General features: G+C 32.2%; 2 protein-coding genes across 4 annotated transcripts; both read right to left on the reverse strand.

Moving 5' to 3' along the window:
• Positions 1 to 7,112: 7,112 nt before the first annotated feature.
• LOC107426787 (GATA transcription factor 5) lies at positions 7,113 to 8,883 on the reverse strand. The gene is made up of 3 exons (XM_016037068.4): positions 8,689 to 8,883; positions 8,271 to 8,571; positions 7,113 to 8,134 (listed from the first exon to the last, which is right to left on the reverse strand). The coding sequence occupies exons 2-3, from the start codon at positions 8,553 to 8,555 to the stop codon at positions 7,418 to 7,420; spliced, it is 1,002 nt and encodes a 333-aa protein (XP_015892554.1). The 5' UTR covers positions 8,556 to 8,571; positions 8,689 to 8,883; the 3' UTR covers positions 7,113 to 7,417.
• Positions 8,884 to 13,140: 4,257 nt separating this feature from the next.
• LOC107426615 (subtilisin-like protease SBT3.9) lies at positions 13,141 to 18,626 on the reverse strand. 3 transcript variants are annotated; one of them, XM_016036841.4, is made up of 11 exons: positions 18,475 to 18,626; positions 18,240 to 18,331; positions 17,273 to 17,370; positions 17,007 to 17,162; positions 16,815 to 16,926; positions 15,779 to 16,322; positions 15,254 to 15,351; positions 14,913 to 15,152; positions 14,318 to 14,432; positions 13,989 to 14,211; positions 13,141 to 13,803 (listed from the first exon to the last, which is right to left on the reverse strand). In XM_016036841.4, exons 1-11 carry the CDS (start codon positions 18,559 to 18,561, stop codon positions 13,235 to 13,237), a joined length of 2,334 nt encoding a protein of 777 aa, XP_015892327.1. In that variant the 5' UTR covers positions 18,562 to 18,626; the 3' UTR covers positions 13,141 to 13,234. The 3 variants fall into 3 exon arrangements, with proteins under 3 accessions (XP_015892327.1, XP_048336221.1, XP_048336220.1); XM_048480264.2 differs by lacking the exon at positions 18,475 to 18,626 and having other exon boundaries at positions 13,142 to 13,803; positions 17,262 to 17,370; positions 18,240 to 18,264; XM_048480263.2 differs by lacking the exon at positions 18,475 to 18,626 and having other exon boundaries at positions 13,142 to 13,803; positions 17,259 to 17,370; positions 18,240 to 18,264.
• Positions 18,627 to 18,808: the final 182 nt, after the last annotated feature.

An 18,808-nucleotide genomic window follows, 5' to 3' on the forward strand; every position in this document is an offset into this window, starting at 1 on the left:
GCCGAAAGTCCAAGAAGTATTTCTTCCCTTTTTCCTCTTCATCTTGTATTGCTTCTTTATCTGTCATCGTATTAATTCCACATTTAATTGTATAATGCTCTGTATACTGTATTGGACATGTCGTTATTAAATACTGCACTGGATTACTGTTATTCATTTGAAGTGCTGTAAATTTGTGGAATTATATTGTAGTAACGTGGGAGGAATAAGGGGATGTTTTTAGAAGTGTGTTTTTAGTGCAGGAAAATTTTGGTTAGTCCTACCCTTAGGGGAGGTACTGCAGGATTTTCCGTTGGAAGGTTCGGTGGTATTTCCCTGGGATCAGGGCTTGTCTAGGGTTCCGGTGAGGAATTTTGGACGGGTCCTGACATTATGTCTATAATACGGTTGACAATGAAGGTCATTGGATATACAATGGCAATTCATGTCCAATACTCAGATGATTTATAAACCATCTTGGAGCAGCTGATTGAGGACAAAAAGTAATGCCAAATCTACAAGAATTTGCGATTGTGGAGGACCCCTTTAAGCAACATCCTTATGATGCAAAAAGCAATGGTGATTACATCAATGACGGAGGAGGAGGACAAGGACCAGGGGGAGGACTAAGAGGAAGAGGACGTGGATATGTAAAAAGAGAACATCCATACATTGGGAGAGGAGGACAGGGATATATAGGAAGAGTAGTAATGCGTGGAGGATGAGGAGGTAGTGGAGGGCAAGGAGGTCGCAAACCAAATGCTGAAGAATATATACAAGTACTAAAAATTCTGGTTTCTTTCTCGCTTTCTTTTGCCTTCCTCCTATGTTAATTATCTTATACCTGTTGTAGCCTTAAAAATTGTGGCATGTTTCTTGTCAATTTAATAATCTACTTTATGAGCTTTCTTTTTATCCCTCTTTCGTCTTCATCTATTTCCTGTTTGTGATATATTATCTTGTGTCTCATATTTTAAAATATTCCAATAGCTTATGCATTTATTTGAGCAACTGCAGAAGGTGCATTTGTAAGTGCTATATTAATTTAATTTAATAGCAATTCTAAATGCTATGTTTGGTAAATTTCATAACACTTGCAAACGTGATGTTAAGTACATTTTATAATATTTGAAAATGCTATGTCAAATAGATTTTATAACAGTTTTAAATGCTATGATCAACACAATGTATAAATTGATGTTGATGCTGGATACACTACAACGTGTATTGTTTTTATAATATGTGATTAATATTATAAAAGATATATTATTAAATTTTCAGAAATGCTATGACAGTCCATACTATAAAAAATCTTACTTCTTATAACATTTTTGAAATGCTATACTAAATGCTATAAATAATCATTTAATAGCATTTGTCCTATGTTATTATGCTATTTTAATAGCGATTATAAACATTCTGATTAATATATTAATAACATTTGTAAGTGCTATGTTAATTTAATTTAATATCAATTCTAAATACTATGTTTGGTAGATTTCATAGCACTTGAAAATGTAATATTAAATACATTTAATATGTTTGAAAATGTTATGTCAACTAGATTTCATAACATTTTTAAATGCAATGATCAATACAGTGATAGGTATTGTAAATATGATTCATTTTTTGTCATTTGAAAGTGTTATATTAAATTGATTCATAGCATTTCAAAATGTTGATTAACATTTTAAAAATTATAATACAATGACATTTGAAAATATCACAAAATGACCACTTTAGTATATTTAATAAACTAGTGACACTCATAGCAATTATCATGGATACCAATGTAACTAAAAGTTATAATAATAAGCATTATTAAAAAAATTATTATTGACATTTTAAAATCTCATTAAAAGATATAAAATGTCACTAGATAAAACTAGTTATTTGGTTTAGTAACATTTGAAATTGACATATAAAAATAAATATTGACAATTAAAAATGTCACAAGATGTTATATTAATTTATTATTGAAAATGACACAAAAAAATATTTATAAAGTACTTAGTATATCTAGCTCACCACCAAAAAATAAAAATAAAAATCAAAAAAATGAAGAAGATACCTAGTGTATCTAGTGAAATTCTATTGTCAAACAATATTGAATCTTGTATAACCAAAATAGCATCTTCTTTTTACTTCATAGATTCTTCCAAAAACTGAAACAAAAAATGACTTGTTAGTCTATAAAACTATAAGTTTGATCGTATATTCATTACTAACAATAATCATGTAAAATAGATTATAAATAATACAAAATATAATTAGTTTAATAGACTGTAATATTACCTAATTTTTAATGAAACCATTAATTAAACTTTTTATACAAGCCATTTCATCTTCTAGCTCTAACTTCTTATCTTGCATTTGATTGGCATATAAAATATTATTTATTTTTTTCATATAAAATATATTAAGTGTTTAAACAAAATGGCAAGAATTTGATTTGTAGGGCGGAGAGTTTGATTAAAACTACAAAAAAAGAAAGAAGAAAAAAGAAAAAACACACACTATTTATGTCACTGTTGACAATCACAAATGGCTTCGTCATTGATTTAATAAGCTGCCATGAGTTTGTTTTTCATCATTAGTGATCATAATGGCTCCAAAGCTGATTTATCAAAATTGTTATCATTGATTTATTTTTCATATACATTTTAGTTTAGATAATGAAATATGACTTTAGTTATACTCCATTTTAGCTTTTTCTTTTTTTCTTTTTTTTTTAATAAATATTTGGCCGTTTGAATTGCTTATGCGAAAGGATAAAAGTAACAATTCACGTGCAAAGGAGATTAGTAACACGAAGCCTTCTCCATCAAGGAAAAACTCTATAATGAAGCTAAATTGGTATTGTTTTAGCCTAGGGAGCACCGATTCGATTTTGATTTTGGGCTTGTTTTTGAGCTTGTTATGGCGTTAATCTACCAAAGTCTTTTGATTGACCAGATAAAAGGTCTTTATCTTCTAGTGGGGAAGCTTCCAATAACCAAAGAAATGTCATTATCTTAATCAATCATATTATAGGATGACTTGGTACGAATTAGATTTACAGCTCCAAACCAAACAGAGCCTTTCTTTTATCCTTGAAGTTAATTTGTCTTCGGAGTTTCCAACCAAATCTCCCAATTCTTGTTGCCATTTTACTTGTATTCATAGACAACCCTTAATCGTTTTTATTTTTTATTTATTTATATAATTTTTTATGATAAGAATTTTGAAATATCATATCTTAATTTCAAATCCCCTTAAATCCATAGAGAGAGCGGGAGAAAGTTATAGATTTTCTTTTTCGCCTTAAAAAACAACTTTTAACAATTTATTTATCATCCTGAAGTATTCCCAATATTAAATATCTATTAAAAAAATTCATTAACAATCAACTCTTAACCTTTCATAAAATTCCTTTGTTCCCCAAAAGTTATTCCTAATTTAATTCCAACAATTCTGATATATATATATATATATATATATCCGGTGGAGTATCATCTAAAGGGATATGTTTACAATCCAAATCAGGTTTGCCTTTAATTCGGCCTCATATGTGGAATAAGATATCCGGCTTCCAGACAGATGGCTCCGGTTTCCAGATTTTCATCATCCATGGGATAAGCCACACCAAAACACGGATGAGGATGTACCTGCTTCAATTAAAATTTGTGCTTAATACGTACCATCCTTTAATTTGATATATATCTAAAAATAAAAGATCCTTGTTTTTTTTTTCTTTGAAAAATATGCTTCATTTGGAAGAATTAAATTTTTTTGGGGAAAAAATAGATTCTTTATTTATGGGAACCTTTGCTTCTTCTATTTAGATTGGGTTAGTAATCGGGTAATGGGTCTAGAAATGGTAATTCATGCTTTTTATCATTCATAAAAAGAGAAAAACGTACACGTGTATCGCTATTTTATTTAAGACATCGTACGGCAATATCACACCAAATAAAAAAAATAACGGAAATTACATTTTGGGCATTTATTAAAGGGTAAATTCAAAAAATATTACCAATTTGTAATTTTGGTTAAGCTATTCATTTCATTACGTGAGAGATCGTATTGCATTATTATAAATTGATTCATATATATATATATATATACCTTCTTTTTTGCTATGAGATCCATATCCATATAACTTATATGTTTGATTTTTCTTTTTTTAGCTAAAAATATGTTTGGCAGTCCAATAAATACAATCCAAAACACTGTATTTTAGGCTTTTAACCATATTTCAAGTTTTTATTTTTATTTTTATTCTTTTTTGGAGGACCGTAATGCAGGCTTGATAATTCTTTATAATTTTTTTTTTTTAAGGAAATCTTTTTAAACTACTAAAAAAATAGTCGAGAGAGAAAAAATAATTAATTTATAGTAAGATCTTCTACCATATATTCCATTTAATAATAATAATAACCATGATCACTAACCGAAAAAAATCTTCTATGCATATATATACATATATATTCCATTTTTTTTCCTTTGGGCTGAATTATTCCATTGTTTACTTGCCAGGCATCGTGCATAAATTATAAATTGGATCCTTATTGGGTCTTGGAAATAGGAATTATGCTTTTGTTATTCTTTCTTGTTTGGGCTTCTTTTTAACACATTTTCAATTGCTCATTCCCCTTCTTCTTCTTCTTCTTCTTTTTTTTTTTTTTTTTTTTTTTTTTCTTCTCCCTTTCTTTCTTTCCTTCTTTTTGTGTGTATGTGTGTGTTTAGGCTTAAAAGCATGTATAACTATGGAAAATTTATGCAATACTATCAAATAATGTAATAAGAGAAGATCTGAAAACAATAAAAAGAATGTGGTAGGAGATTAGTGGTCTACAAAAACACTGAACTTAGATTCATGGAGAGTAAATTTAATAATATTATGGCACATTATTTGTTAAATAAAATTTTGTGAAAATATTTGGTGACACTAGTATTTTTGAAATTTCGGATGGAACTAAATATTGAAAAATGTAATTTTAGACATTAAAATGATCATAATTCACAGAGCATAAACAATGTGTAAATTTTTTTGTCCAATTATTTATTTGCCAAAAAAATATTGCAATTGTTCTTTATATTTATTTTTTTTATCTTTCTTTATTTGTTAATATGAAGAAATAAAGTAATTTTTTCTTTATTTCTTATATTATCCATTATGGATAAACTTAATACAACGTCGTAGAACATATCAAATTAGAGCCTCTCCGATTATTTTCCTTAAACTAAACAGCATCCTTAATGAAAGTAAAAATATAGAGGGAAATTGATTTCAAAAAAATATGTAAAAGAAAGAGGGAAGTGTTTCAGATAATTCCAATGGAATTCTTTATTTTCGTACATCCGAAAAGTTAAACTCTCTGTTTTTTTTTGACTGAAAAGTTAAACTCTCTTTCTTTTCACTTTTTATTCTGGAGATTATATCGGAATGTAAACTTTAGTGGTTGGCTCTATAAAATTCAAAAGGATAAGGCCAATAATTGGAATAGGTTGGATGTGCTTTTAGATATAATTTTGAGATAATTTTAACAAATTTCTCTTAAATTATCATTTTAGTCTAGGAAAATGGGATATTACCAAAAGGTCAAAAAGAAAGAAAGAAAGAAAAAAAAAAAAGAAAAAGTCTACGGTTGGGGTTTATGGAAGTTTACTAATTGTAATAGCGAGAAAAATATGCTTTTTTTTTATTATTATTATTATTTTTTTTTTTTAAGTTTCATTTTCTTCTTATTCTGTAAAGTTTTTGAAAAAGGGTAATTTTTGATGGACTTGGATTTTCTTTTCCACAAGCAAAAGGAAATAAGGACTGGCTGTTAGCTCAAGCGCCACAGCGCCAGCCTAGAATCTGACTAATCCAAATCCCAATCCCGGCCACTTTCGAAAAACAATAACATGCCCACTTTTGAAATTAATATACAAATAAAGGTCATTTTATGTTTAACCTTACTTATAAGTATATACATACATATATATATATATATATATATATATATATCTAGAAAAGGAAAAACATTAGGATGTTGGAATTCTTACTCCATTTCAAATTTGGGAATGAACCAGTCTTTTAATTGACCAGATAAAAGGTCTTTATCGGGGAAGCTTCCAACGACCAAAGAAATGTCATTATCTTAATCAAGCATATTATAGGCTGACTTGGTACAAATTAGATTTCCCATTTGCAGCTCCAAACCAAACATAACCTTTCTTGTACCCTTGAAGTTTCTCTTGGGAGTTTCCAACCAAATCTCCCAATTCATAGTTGCCATTTTATTAGTATTAAAAAGCAACCCTTTATCATTTTTATTTTTATTTTATTTAATTTTTTATGATAAGAATTTTGAAATATCATATCTTAATTTCAAATCCCCTTAAATCCATAGAGAGAGCGGGAAGGTTGTCCAACGCAAGTCATAGATTTTTTTTTTTTTTCCTTTTTCCTTGAAAAACAACTTTTAACAATTTATTTATCATCCTGAAGTATTCCCAATATTAAATATCTATCAAAAAATTAATTAAAAATCAACTCTAAACCTTTCATAATATTCATATGTTTCCCAAAAGTGATTCCTAATTTGAATTCCAATACTTCTGATATATATATATATATATATTTTAAACAAAAAACTTTTATGAAATTCTCGACAAAATTTACTTCTAGAAACTCAAAGCACAATGCAATTCTTTAAACATTAAACCCTAATCATGTGCAGTCTAAGAATTAAAACTATAACAATAAAAAAGAATGATAGAGAATAATTAGCATGGACAAGAATGGAGATTCCATTCCATGTTAGCTTTTGTGGTGGTGGTTGTTAGCAATGAGTATCCAACTAAGATACCAATAAAGGCAATGTGGATGTATGTGTAATGCGCAAAGCAATGGATGAACAAGCACTCACTCATTCAAAAAAATAAATAAATAAAAAAAGAGGTCATTCAAGTTGACTTGTCATTTATCAGTCCAGACCACTAGGGGCACCCACCTGATTAAGATATTTCACCAATCTCATCTGCCTGTTCCCTGCCTCCCTGCCCCAATCAAAAATTTCCACCACCCATTCATTCTCTCTGCATTGATTTTTCCAACGAAACGTTGAAACCCCGCTGAGCAATTTTGAACAATTCAATGAATATTCAAATAAAATAATATAATAAATATTATAAGAATAAAAAATGCTAATTATGATTAAAACCTCTCTAAAAACCTGCAGAACAAATTTCTGGTGTACTAAAAAAACGACCTACAAACTTCAATAAAATATATAAAAACTATAAAAATAAAAATAATAAAAACCTCCCTACAAGCTGTGTTACACGACTGAAAAGTCACTGACTACTACTGGTACCACGGGTCGAAAAATGTACAAGTCGAACCGGTGAAAAAACCGGTTCACAAGCACCTAAAAATTTTAATTCTAAAAAAAATAAATATATATCATCAAAAACTGGGAATCATTTGGGTCAGTTCGGATTTGATTTCGGCCATTTCTTGGGTCAGTTCGGATTTGGTTTCGGCCGTTTCCTTTCTCTTCCTCATTTCCAACACCTTCCGGTGACTATTGGAGTGTAACTCGCCAGAAAACGTCGGACTACAAGCCGGTCTATACTCTGGGAAAAGCCGACCGGATTTGTACCGGACCCCACATGCATTACAAAGCGTTTTGGCTCCGAGTGGACCGGTTCTCCACTGTGGGGTTTTCTGAACCTGACAATGGCTGCACCGACGCTGAGACTGTATTGTTCCACCACTCGACCCGTTGGTTTGAACCGCCGGTTTTTTCTTTTGCTTTTTGGGTGCCGGTTTTTCGAAGTTTTGGAAGAATTCCATGTTTTGGACTGTGCTGGCGAAGATAAGAGTTGGTGTTGAGGAAAACCCAGAAGAGAGAGACGAAGAGGACGAAGAAGATGACTCAGCGAGCGAGTTTCCTCTTGACCATGTTCGACCTGTTGGCCTGGACCGTTTTGTTCTGGCTTTGACCGGAACTGATGGGAAACACAAAGGAGGGTTTGGTTCAGTTAGTCTAGGTTTTTTTACAGACCGGTCCTCTGTACAAGTCTCGCTTCTCTGTTTTCCAACTGGGTATAGAAGAGGAAGGTCTGAGAGAGAATCGTCAACAAAATGAGAAACCCATTCAAGCTCTGCTATATCATCATCCTGTTCAAAAATCATTTTAAATTTTCTCATTATTCCCCATAAAAAAATCACAAAATTGAACCGAGAAAAATAAAATATTTCTTTTTATTTTATTTTTTTTTTCTTTTAGGTGGGTATTTCATATAAGAAAAGTTACCGGAACGGCGAGCTCGCTGGTCAGAGGCGACTCAGAGTCACCGGCGGTTGAGAAATTACTAGAGTTGGAATTTTCATCCAAAGAAACAGAGTCTTTCTCTTCCTCTTCTTCGTAAGACCCATCTTCGAATTCTCCATTAGGAAGGTCAAGAAGGTCATCCACCGAGAAATCCTCGGTTGAAACGCAGGTAATTCCGGTGGCACCGTAAAACTCCTCAAAAAATACTTGCTGGTGTAATTCCCGACGCAAACTTGGTTTCAAAGCTATTGCTTCCATACCCTCCATTTTTTTTTTCCGGGTTCTATATCCAAATTTCAATTATCAGAATTCAAAACAAACATAAATCCAAAGAACAAAAAAAAATAATTCTCAATTTCAGTATTGTCTCTTAATTTTCACTATTTATTTTGATATTTACCTGATAACAATGAAGAAGAAGAAGAAGAAGAAGAAGGAGGAGGAGAAAAAGGTAGAAGATGAAGATAATAGAAAAGTATGGAGGGGTCAGAATTGGTTGGTTTGGAGCACTGAAATGAAGGCTGGTTCGTGGGCGAAACTGGTGCTGAGTTATTGGTTTTATCTTTTTATCTCTCTTTCTATTTATTTACATATTTAGATTTTGATAGGTAAAGGAACAAATTCAAAAACCCAAAAAATAAAATAATAATAATAATAATAATAATTTTAAAAAAAATTTATTGGAACGAGGGGGTTACGATGCGTGTGACATTTGGTCGTGCAAAGTGGTTGACCATTCTGGGTCGTCTTTGGGTAAGCCAGTTGGCAAATTTGTACCAAATCCACAAACCCAACCAAGATTTTTATTTCCTTGACCCATATGGCCAAAATGGCTTATATGGATTCCGACCCCTCCCCAAATTTTTTCTAACAAAAACTTAACGTTACCCTCACATGCACTGTCACTATATAAACGTCGCGGTATAACTTTTACTAATATGGATTTAGTTCCACGTACAAATTTTTAAGCATTTGAAAACGACTTGGATTTTTAATCCACGGCTGGGATTATGGCCGTGTCTTTTGGAAAAATTAAAAAAAAAAGAAAAAAAAGAAAAAAAACTGTGACAGTGTATTGGGGATTGGGATTTTTGGCTCTACTATTATTCAAAAATAAAAAACAACCATTTTATTTTATTTTATTTGCATTCTCAGGAACGACCCTCGAAACCGCAATCATTTTTTTTGGTTGCAAATTTTTTTTTTCTTTTTTTTTTTTGTTTTTTACCATCAAAATTTGACAATATTTACGAGATTGGTATCGCTTGTCCGCGTTAATCGCGCGCCTCCTTTTGGTTGATTACGCAATAAGACTTTTCCCGCTTGTTTAATCCTAATTCAAGAGAGTGTAATCCACGCGTGTCGATAAATTTCTTAGAAACTAACTTTTACATCGTACGGTTGAAAATCTATAGGTGTTTGTCACGTACTATTTACGAGCGTAGGATAAAAATAAATATAAATGAGATTGCTGATTTATGTGGTAAATAAGAAAGTGTTAGCCACCGAGTGCTCCACCACCAACGTCAAACATGTCGAGCGCGTTGCATCTGGAATTAGCATATTTACAGCTGGCATTTTTTTATATTATTTTTTTTCTTGTATAAAATATTTTAAATTAAAAAAGGTTATGGGTAAGAGATAATGAAAATTTGAATTTTGAATAATATAGGGGAAGGAAAAAAGATTGATTTCAAAGTATTTAATGTGGAGGGTTGGTTATGTTATGGTGCAACCGTGCGAGATTAAAAAGCTAAGCTTAGACAAAGTATTTAATATTTTAAATCAAATAATTATACAAATAGTGAGTGTGGACATGGAGGGGACATTTGAATGGGAATAATATCATACCACTAAACATCAGAGCCATGATATAATATGACACCTCTATGTTGTGCTGCAGTCACTTGCATGATTCCTTCGCTAGGACTGGTCCCACCTTTCCAATCAAATCACACCACACTTCTTCTCTATTTTTTTTATTTTTTGGATAAAAGCATACCTCTTCTCTATCGCTTATGTCTAATAATCACGTGCAATACATACATATAAATGGAACCACCTTTAAATTTGTACTTTGTTAAAGTATTATAGGTGAGGAATCAGAGGTTCATATCAGAACAGTTCAATAATTCTAATATCAACTTTTTTTATTTATTAATCATTCAATTATATTTAAAATTTAAAAAATAATTAAATAAAAATTTAATAATTAATAAATATAATTTTAAATATCAACTTATATAATTTAAAGTCGAAAAACATAATTTAATTATTAAAAATTTAATTTAAATTTGACTATATAAATGAATTATTTAAAATAATAATTGAATGTTTAATTAGGAAGAGCAATTACACAATAAATATTTTTCTTCTTTTTGAGGGCATATTATGCCAATAAATAAATTTTAAAAAAAATCTATAATAATGCAAAAAGCTGGGAAAAACTTAAATAATTTTTGTTAGCTGCATAAAGTATATAGATTTTAAAGAATAATCAATGATGGTTTAATTATATGTAATTAGTTATACAAATTCACTCTCATAACGGTTGTGTGAGTGTTTTTTTATTCCCATTTTATCCACGCATGGAAGTAAACGTCAAAATTATTTTGAAAATAACGTGTTGTTTTCGAGGTGATTGGACAGCATTGTGATCAGGGACGGCCCGGCTTGTATTTGACTTTTCAGTTCAAGTTCGGCAACTTCATGTTGTTTTGCATAAATAAAATAAGAAAATTTTAAATAATAAAAACTCAAGCAGGACTGCTATGTAATTTTATAGGCCTAAAGTTCGATGACTAGTTTTATGAACGTTAGTTTTAATCACTATTTGAGTTTTTTGGACTAATTAAAGTTGATTTTAATTTATATGTGGAATATGAACGTCAAATGAGACAATTTCATTATAGCTTCAAAGCATAGACTTATTGACACGAAATTTTGGACTAAGACAGAAACTGGAATTATTTATTATAAATGAGAATCAAGAACTTCTTCAATATATGTGTGTATAAACTAACTTAGACGAGAATAACATGCCTATTTTGGACTTTGGTATTTAAAATGAAACACCCAGCACATGGTATCGGAGACTTTTAGAGTTATAAATTATATATATGGCCAACATTTTTTAAATTATTTTGAATACAACTCTGATAGTTCTGATATGGTTGTAAGGAATTTAATTCACAAATAATTGATGTAGGAAGATTTTTATTTGTCTTATTAAGAAAAAAAATAATATATTTATATAATTTTTAACATACAATTTAATTTGGCATTGACCAAAAATTTTCTCATCCATTTTGATTTGGGATCTTTAATGTAAAATTTTAAAGACAAGCATTGTAATTTATTAGTATTTGGTTATAGCCTGTGGATTGGAAGCATGATCCAAAAGCTAAGCAAACAAAAATGAGCAGTGGTTATGTGATAAGTAGAAGCTCAGCCAAATGTCAACCCAAAAAGTTGATGCACAACCTAACAACTATTATTTTTAGCAGGGTTGGCATCAAAACTTAGGGTGTTAGGTCCTAATTTTACCTAACGTTTCACTTAAATTTGAGAAAAAAATCCTATTCAAATGACAATGACCCACTAGACGGCCAATTCCTTTGTCTTTAATCCAAAGTAGGATTCTGTGAATCCAACAAGAAAGGATTCTATATTCACCAAAAAAAATTAAAATAAATAAATAAAAAAGAAAGAAAGAAAGGATTTGATCCATTTGGGTGAACATAAAAGATTATAATGGGTTTGATCCATTTGGAGGAGCTCGGCAGCATAAAAAAGGGGGGAAAAAAATAGTTTTAATTTTCAATTTATTGGTTTGTATCAAAGCCGGTTAAACATATATGAAGTTCGGTTCGAAATATTAATATTCACACTCCTTTCATAGTCATTAGTCAAATAAGAACAGAAAAGAAAAAAATAAAAACCTCTACTCTTAAAGAGTCTTTCTATATTAATAAGTTATTTTTCAACAAAGCATTTTGACTGGTTAAGCAATAGTTAATAGAATATATATATTTATATATATATATATATATATTTTTAAAAAATAATGTATATGAATATCCCATATAAGTGAAGGGTAGGGGGGGGGGGGGGAAATTGTAGCAGGAATTATGAGAAATATTTATTTTTCTTCAACTTCAGCGACATATATATATTTTTTTGGTGAATTACTTCAGCGACTTGTTTGCAATTTGGAAGATGGAACAAAAACTCATATATTCCGGTTATCTAAGCACTGACACAATGCATGCACTGAATTTCTATCCCAAAAAAAAAAAAAAAAAAAAAAAAAAAAAAAAACGTATGCACTGAATTCTGAATGTCTTATTAGATACTGTTTTGCTTTTTGAAATGAACCAATTTCCAATGAAAAACTCTGTGCATGCTAGCACCTGTACTTTTCGTTAATTTCCAATTTAAAAAGATCCATCTAATTAAACATTTACTAGTTAAATTAATTTCTTCAAAAAATGAAAAACTTTGAATGAATACCACCATAAGATTTGTTTGTTTAATATCCTCTAAAGGAAAACTGTTTTTTTATTTTTATTTTTTTTATTTTTAAATACTAGTTATTGACCAAAAAAAGTTGGTGGAGAAAACTAAAACAAACCTACATAATTTTTCTTTCTCCAAATTTTTTGCTCTGTTACTTTTCCATATGAAATTGTGGAAGATAATTTTGTCTCTTTTATTAAATGGATTTTTGTGTGTCCAAGTTTTAAACCACAACTTATATAATACTTCATTTTTTTTTTTTTCCCGGTAAAGAACAACTTATATAATATTGCTGATTAGCAGAAGAAAAACGAAAAACATAAAACAAGAAAATAAAAAGAAACTTCAATAATTCTGTTTCCTCTTGATTTCTCATAAAATAAGTAGATATTCCATGCAAAACCAAGCCATGTTATAGTCAATTTCCATCATGTCTCTGCATAAAAATCCTCAATGATAGTCCTAACAATCAAAGGAATCCTCACTACGTGAAAACCATCTTCCCAAAACAAATTTCCAAAAGAGTATCTTCCTTGAATTCTTAGATGTGAACGAAACACTACATTGAAATTCAGCACCTTTACAGTCAAATTAAACCGCAGAATCTTCGGCTTAACTCTCACAGAAACTCCAGCTGGGGTCTGAATCCGCGCAATGTAGACAGAGTTTTCAGGGCCAACATTTCTTACTGTTCTTGTTACTGTCAACCTCTGCTTTAGATCAGGAATGGTGATAGAAGGCAGATTAAGATTTACAAGAAAGTTGGTTGATTTAAGGCATTTTGTTGGAGTTCCAGCAACTAAGCTAGTGGCAGTGTCATTATAGCCCATAGAGCAAAGAAATTGAACATAATCTGAGACTCCAGAATCATAAACAAGACCAGGAGATATGGCTTTGTTGGGATTGACGTGACCACCTCCATAGTCAAAAGGATCAGCTTGCTTGTGAGGAGCTCCTTCAGCTACAATACTTTGATCATATGCATCCTCCAAAGAAGCTGTTTGAAATATTAAAATGCTAAGTTACCATATTTATGAAAAAGCTTAAGCTAATAGGAAACAGGTTTAACAATGTGTATCAAGCTGACTCATATTTCATTGTAAGAAGTGGAAAACGAGTTTGGTGAAGGGTGTTTGTTAAGCTGAGAAAAAATTTTGTAATTTAGCAATATTTCTATTTCACCTGTTGTGATTAATGCTGAGTTTATTGCAGCTGGGCTCCAATCTGGATGGATAGTTTTAAGAAGAGCCACCACAGCAGAAATATGAGGACAGGACATGGAAGTTCCTGATTCGAGTTTGAACTTGAGTTGAAGTTGTTTTGTTCCAGGTGCATCATAATACAACGGCGAAGAAGCCGGAGACCATGAAGCTAAAATATTAACACCAGGAGCAGCAATATCAGGCTGCACAAGAACAGTAAATCCAAGATGTTGATCTTAGCGCATATATATATATATATATATTGCAAGAATATGTAAGCTTTATGATAAACAAGTAGAATAAATTTACCTTCAAAACAGTCGGAGAGAGTGAACTGGGTCCTCGGGAAGAGAAGAATGCAACTTCTGGGGATATCTGTTGTCCCAGTGCTGTTCTTGTTGGACCAAACTTGACTACAGGATTTCTGTGGATAACAGTTTCATTAGGAACTCTCAGTTGCTGTCTAGGATAGTGGCACTGGTTAGCAATTGGGCTGGTGGTGTGTGAAGTTGCAAAATTTTTCTTCTCTATCTCCTTTAAGAAAGGTAGAGAGAGGCTGACTAATGCATGTGATTTCAACTCCGATGTTGATAAAATAAACTGATCATTCTATCAGTTCCAAATCCAGAAAATATCTTATGCATTTGAGAGAAAATTTGACCCTCCCGGTAAAAGCCTTTTGGTAAAGCAAATTAGTCTCTTAAGTACAACAGTTCAAGGAATGGACAAAAAAGCATAACACCAAAAAACCTCAACTTTATAGTGTTATCAAGAACTGTATGGAACTGAATTCTAAATGCAGTGATCTGGTGCTGCAACAACGGACACATCGACACGAAAATAAACAGTGGAGGAGTGACAGAAATTGATGCAATCAGGAAAACAAGACGCTTTGCAAGAATACCTGGTTGCCTCCATGTATGTAAGCAGATATGTCCCAATTGTAAAATCAATTTGGACACAAGGAAGACTCCAGGACAAAGAAACATCCTTGGTTGGCACCTTTGCAAATATTAGACCTGTACCGTTAACACTCAATACAGTACTAGCTGCAACGGTAGCTGACCTTTGTGATCGAGATTGAAAACAAAGAACAACCTTTCCTCTTGCTAAAGTCTCATTTAGAGATCCTGAATCACAGCTTCTGTTAAAATAGCAGACTATTAGGATTTGCACCGGCCATTCTATGAAAAGAGCCTCATACATAGTTCAAGCTTTACAAGATGGAATAAAAAGGTATTATACCTAGCCGTGTCTTCGTCTGCATTAATGGACGCAATGTCTTCTCCATAAACCAGTGGGAAATACTTGTTGACATCCATCCCTGTATAAACAGCATGTCCCTGTTTAAGAAAGTTAATTTTAATGACAGGTTTCTATTGCATACATTTATCAATTTATATTAGCAGCTTAGATATATAAACAGTAACTCCGTATCACAATGAAGCATGAGGAAGTAATCATATTCTTGAAAGGTGCTACAGGACCAAACTCACATCTCAACAGAACAGCTAAAAACAAGTCTCAGATAAAAGATCAAGAAATAGGTCATAATTTGCATTATAATTCCTCATCTGGTTTGAAAAGAAACTAGATAATAAATACCAGTAAATCTTGATAGTAATTGCATTATAACTTTAATAATTGCTTCCTTTTGAAGGTGAGCTATAGATGAAGCAGATTCTCATCAACCTCAATATGGTAATGCAAATGTTTAGGGTACTGCATGTCAATGAGGATCAAGCAGAGCTGAAGGAAGTGAGGAAGTACCACAAGACTTTGATTGTTTCCCAAGGTAATTACAGTAGGGAAAGCTCTATCAATGGTGCTGGCTGCAACAGTTAAAATCCATGGAGCAGTATTTATGACACTTTGAGGATAAGGACCGGAATTTCCTCCTGAGCATACCACTGAGATTCCTTTGGTTACAGCATGGAAAGAACCAATAGACACAACATCTTCGGCATAAGAAGGAAGTGGAGGCGGAGAACCTAGAGATAGCGAGACTACATCAACACCATCAGAGATTGCATCGTCAAATGCAGCAAGCAGATCAGCAGAGCTGCAGCCACCAGTGGACCAACAGACTTTATAGATAGCTAACCAAGCAGATGGAGCACCACCTCTTGCCACACCGCCAGCCAGTCCCATAAAACTTGCATTTTCTATTAAAGCCCCAGCAGCAGTGGATGATGTATGAGTACCATGGCCACTAGCATCTCGGGGAGATAGAAATTCAACCCCATCACTTCGATTTAGCTTCCCGAATTCAGCTTCATATCCTTTGATATACCATCGTGCGCCAATTATTTTCCTGTCCCAATGACAATGCATTCCTCTATGATTCACACAAGAAACCATATGGTAAAGTAACCTCTCAATGTATAGAGAAAAGGGGACTCTATGCAGTTAAATATATTCCTATATGATAGTTCTATGGTTGAAGATAGCTATCTGCATAAACATCCCACATAAGAACAATACGTCCATTCCGACTCAAATAAAGTTAAGTTTTTCTAGATAAATATTACATGAAACAAATGTGGAAAGTATATAGAAAATTTACGGACTTTTCAGATGGTTCTTTATACATGAAATTTTTTTTCAATAAAATGTGAAGATAAAGTACAAAGTTCTGTCAAATTTTAGCTCCAACCCAAATATAAATTTGAAAAATGATTGGCTAAACAAGTGAGGGATTTTCAAAATGATCCTTAAGTAAAAACATTAGAGAGATAACTAGCTATTTTTGGATAGCAATGAAGCAACAATGTACTACTACATTGTTACCAAATATAAAATGAACCTGTTACAATGGGAGCGATTGAATTGTTCTCCATCTTGGCATATTCCTCTCCAACGAGATGGGATCTCTCCCATACCATCATCTTTGAAGCTCTCGGACTCGGGCCAAATTCCTGTATTACAAACATGAGCACAATGAAAGTGTGATCGTAGAAATCTGGTAGCCAAGCATAGAAAACGTTTCCATACTAACCAGTGTCCATGATACCAATAATAGACCCACTGCCTGATCGACTTTGTGCAAGAATTCCATTTCTAATATCGGGCCTTACTTGCAGGAAATCCCAACTTCTAGTGGTGCATAAACTAAAAATCCTATTGGGAATCACATTAACCACTCCAGGGAAATCTGCATTAAGATTAATGCAACAAAGGGTAAATATTAGCTGGAAGTTGTTGTTTGCAAAGAGCCAAATCTGACATAAGAAAAAAACAGAGTTGATACCACCATTGTAACACCTGCAATATGCTTAGCTTGAGTCTGAGTCAGGACAGCAGCAAACCCTGAGAAGCCATGCTTGTAGCTGTAGATAATTGATTCCTCCGCGGCTTCTTTGCTGTCAGTCGGAAATTTCAACACCCTTTTAAAAAGTTATGGTAAAAAATGCATTTGATGCTAGTAAATTTTGCAGAAAATAAATGCTTAAGATTGAATAATGGGGAGGTGCCATAGAAAATAGGCCATTCCGGGATTTAATTTTGGGGTTTTTGAATTGAGCTTCTGTGAACTGTTGGTTCTGAAAACTTTTTGCTTCTCCGGACTCCAAGGAAGAAGTAAAATGTTCTTCTTCATGCTTGGTTCTACCATCCAAAAGCATCAAATCAAGTATATGGTTTTGTGGTCTTAATTTGAGATTGTTAATTCGGAATTTTGATGGAGTTACATGTGTGTGTGTGTGTATATATATATAAGCTGAATTTTGATGGAGTTACATGTGTGTGTGTGTGTATATATATATATAAGCTGAATTTTGATGGAGTTACATGTGTGTGTGTGTGTATATATATATATATATATAGAAGTTTCTGAATGGTGGAACCAAGCGTGAAGAAAAACATGTCCCCTGCCGTCAGGAAAATCAAGGATGGCTGAAGAGAAAAAGAGAAAGTTTTGGGTTTGTGGATTTTAAGCCTTTGAACGAGGAGTCTTGCCAAAGGTTGTCCCGAACCGTGTGAATGATCAAAAAAAACAAAAAAACAAACAAAAAGGGAGTCGTCTTCAGCAATACAAATAGAGAAACGCGGAAATTTAAGAACAAAGTAACATTCACTTTTACTCAGTTACCAAAAGGTCCAAACTTTTAAGTTATCAGAGAAAATATGTACCAACTTTTGGTGTTTTCCTAATCCATACAACCAAAACAATTATATTTTCCTTGTTGTTTTGTTTATACTGAAACAAGTAAGGACTGTGAGAAACGTGAACCTTCCGAGTACATGAGAGAGAATATGATGGTGGGACTCAGAAACCAGCTCTGGCTCATCATGTCTTTTTTCTCCCATATACACAATATGAACCTGCTAAGACACAGATCCCAAGAAATTAAGCAATTATTTATTTATTTTTATCTCAAATTTGCAAAACAGTAAAAAACCATAAAAACAAATTGATCAAATACAAAAGATTCAAGAAACAAACTCCGATAATATATGACTCTCACATTGCTGGAAGCAGAGAGGTGGAACAAAGAAAGTTGCAGAGTAACGAGGCCAAGATACAACATGGAAAAAATCAGTGGAGAAGCCATTGAGAACTGAAATATTATTGAATAACAGATTTGAAAAGAAGCTCTCTTTGGCTTTTATATGTGTACTAGAAAAATTTAGCATGCTGGGTTTTGTAAATTTTGTTGTTTGTGTAAACACACGGGGACCCACTCTGTCTAATTACCTGCTCCACTCCACTATTGTTCAATAGTAAAACCAGTTGCATAACATTAATGATAGAGGTTTTGTGTCATTGCAAAACAATGAGCTTCCTGTACCAAAAGTTGG

Source organism: Ziziphus jujuba, chromosome 9, assembly GCF_031755915.1.
Source record: "Ziziphus jujuba cultivar Dongzao chromosome 9, ASM3175591v1".
Taxonomy (NCBI): Eukaryota; Viridiplantae; Streptophyta; class Magnoliopsida; order Rosales; family Rhamnaceae; genus Ziziphus; species Ziziphus jujuba.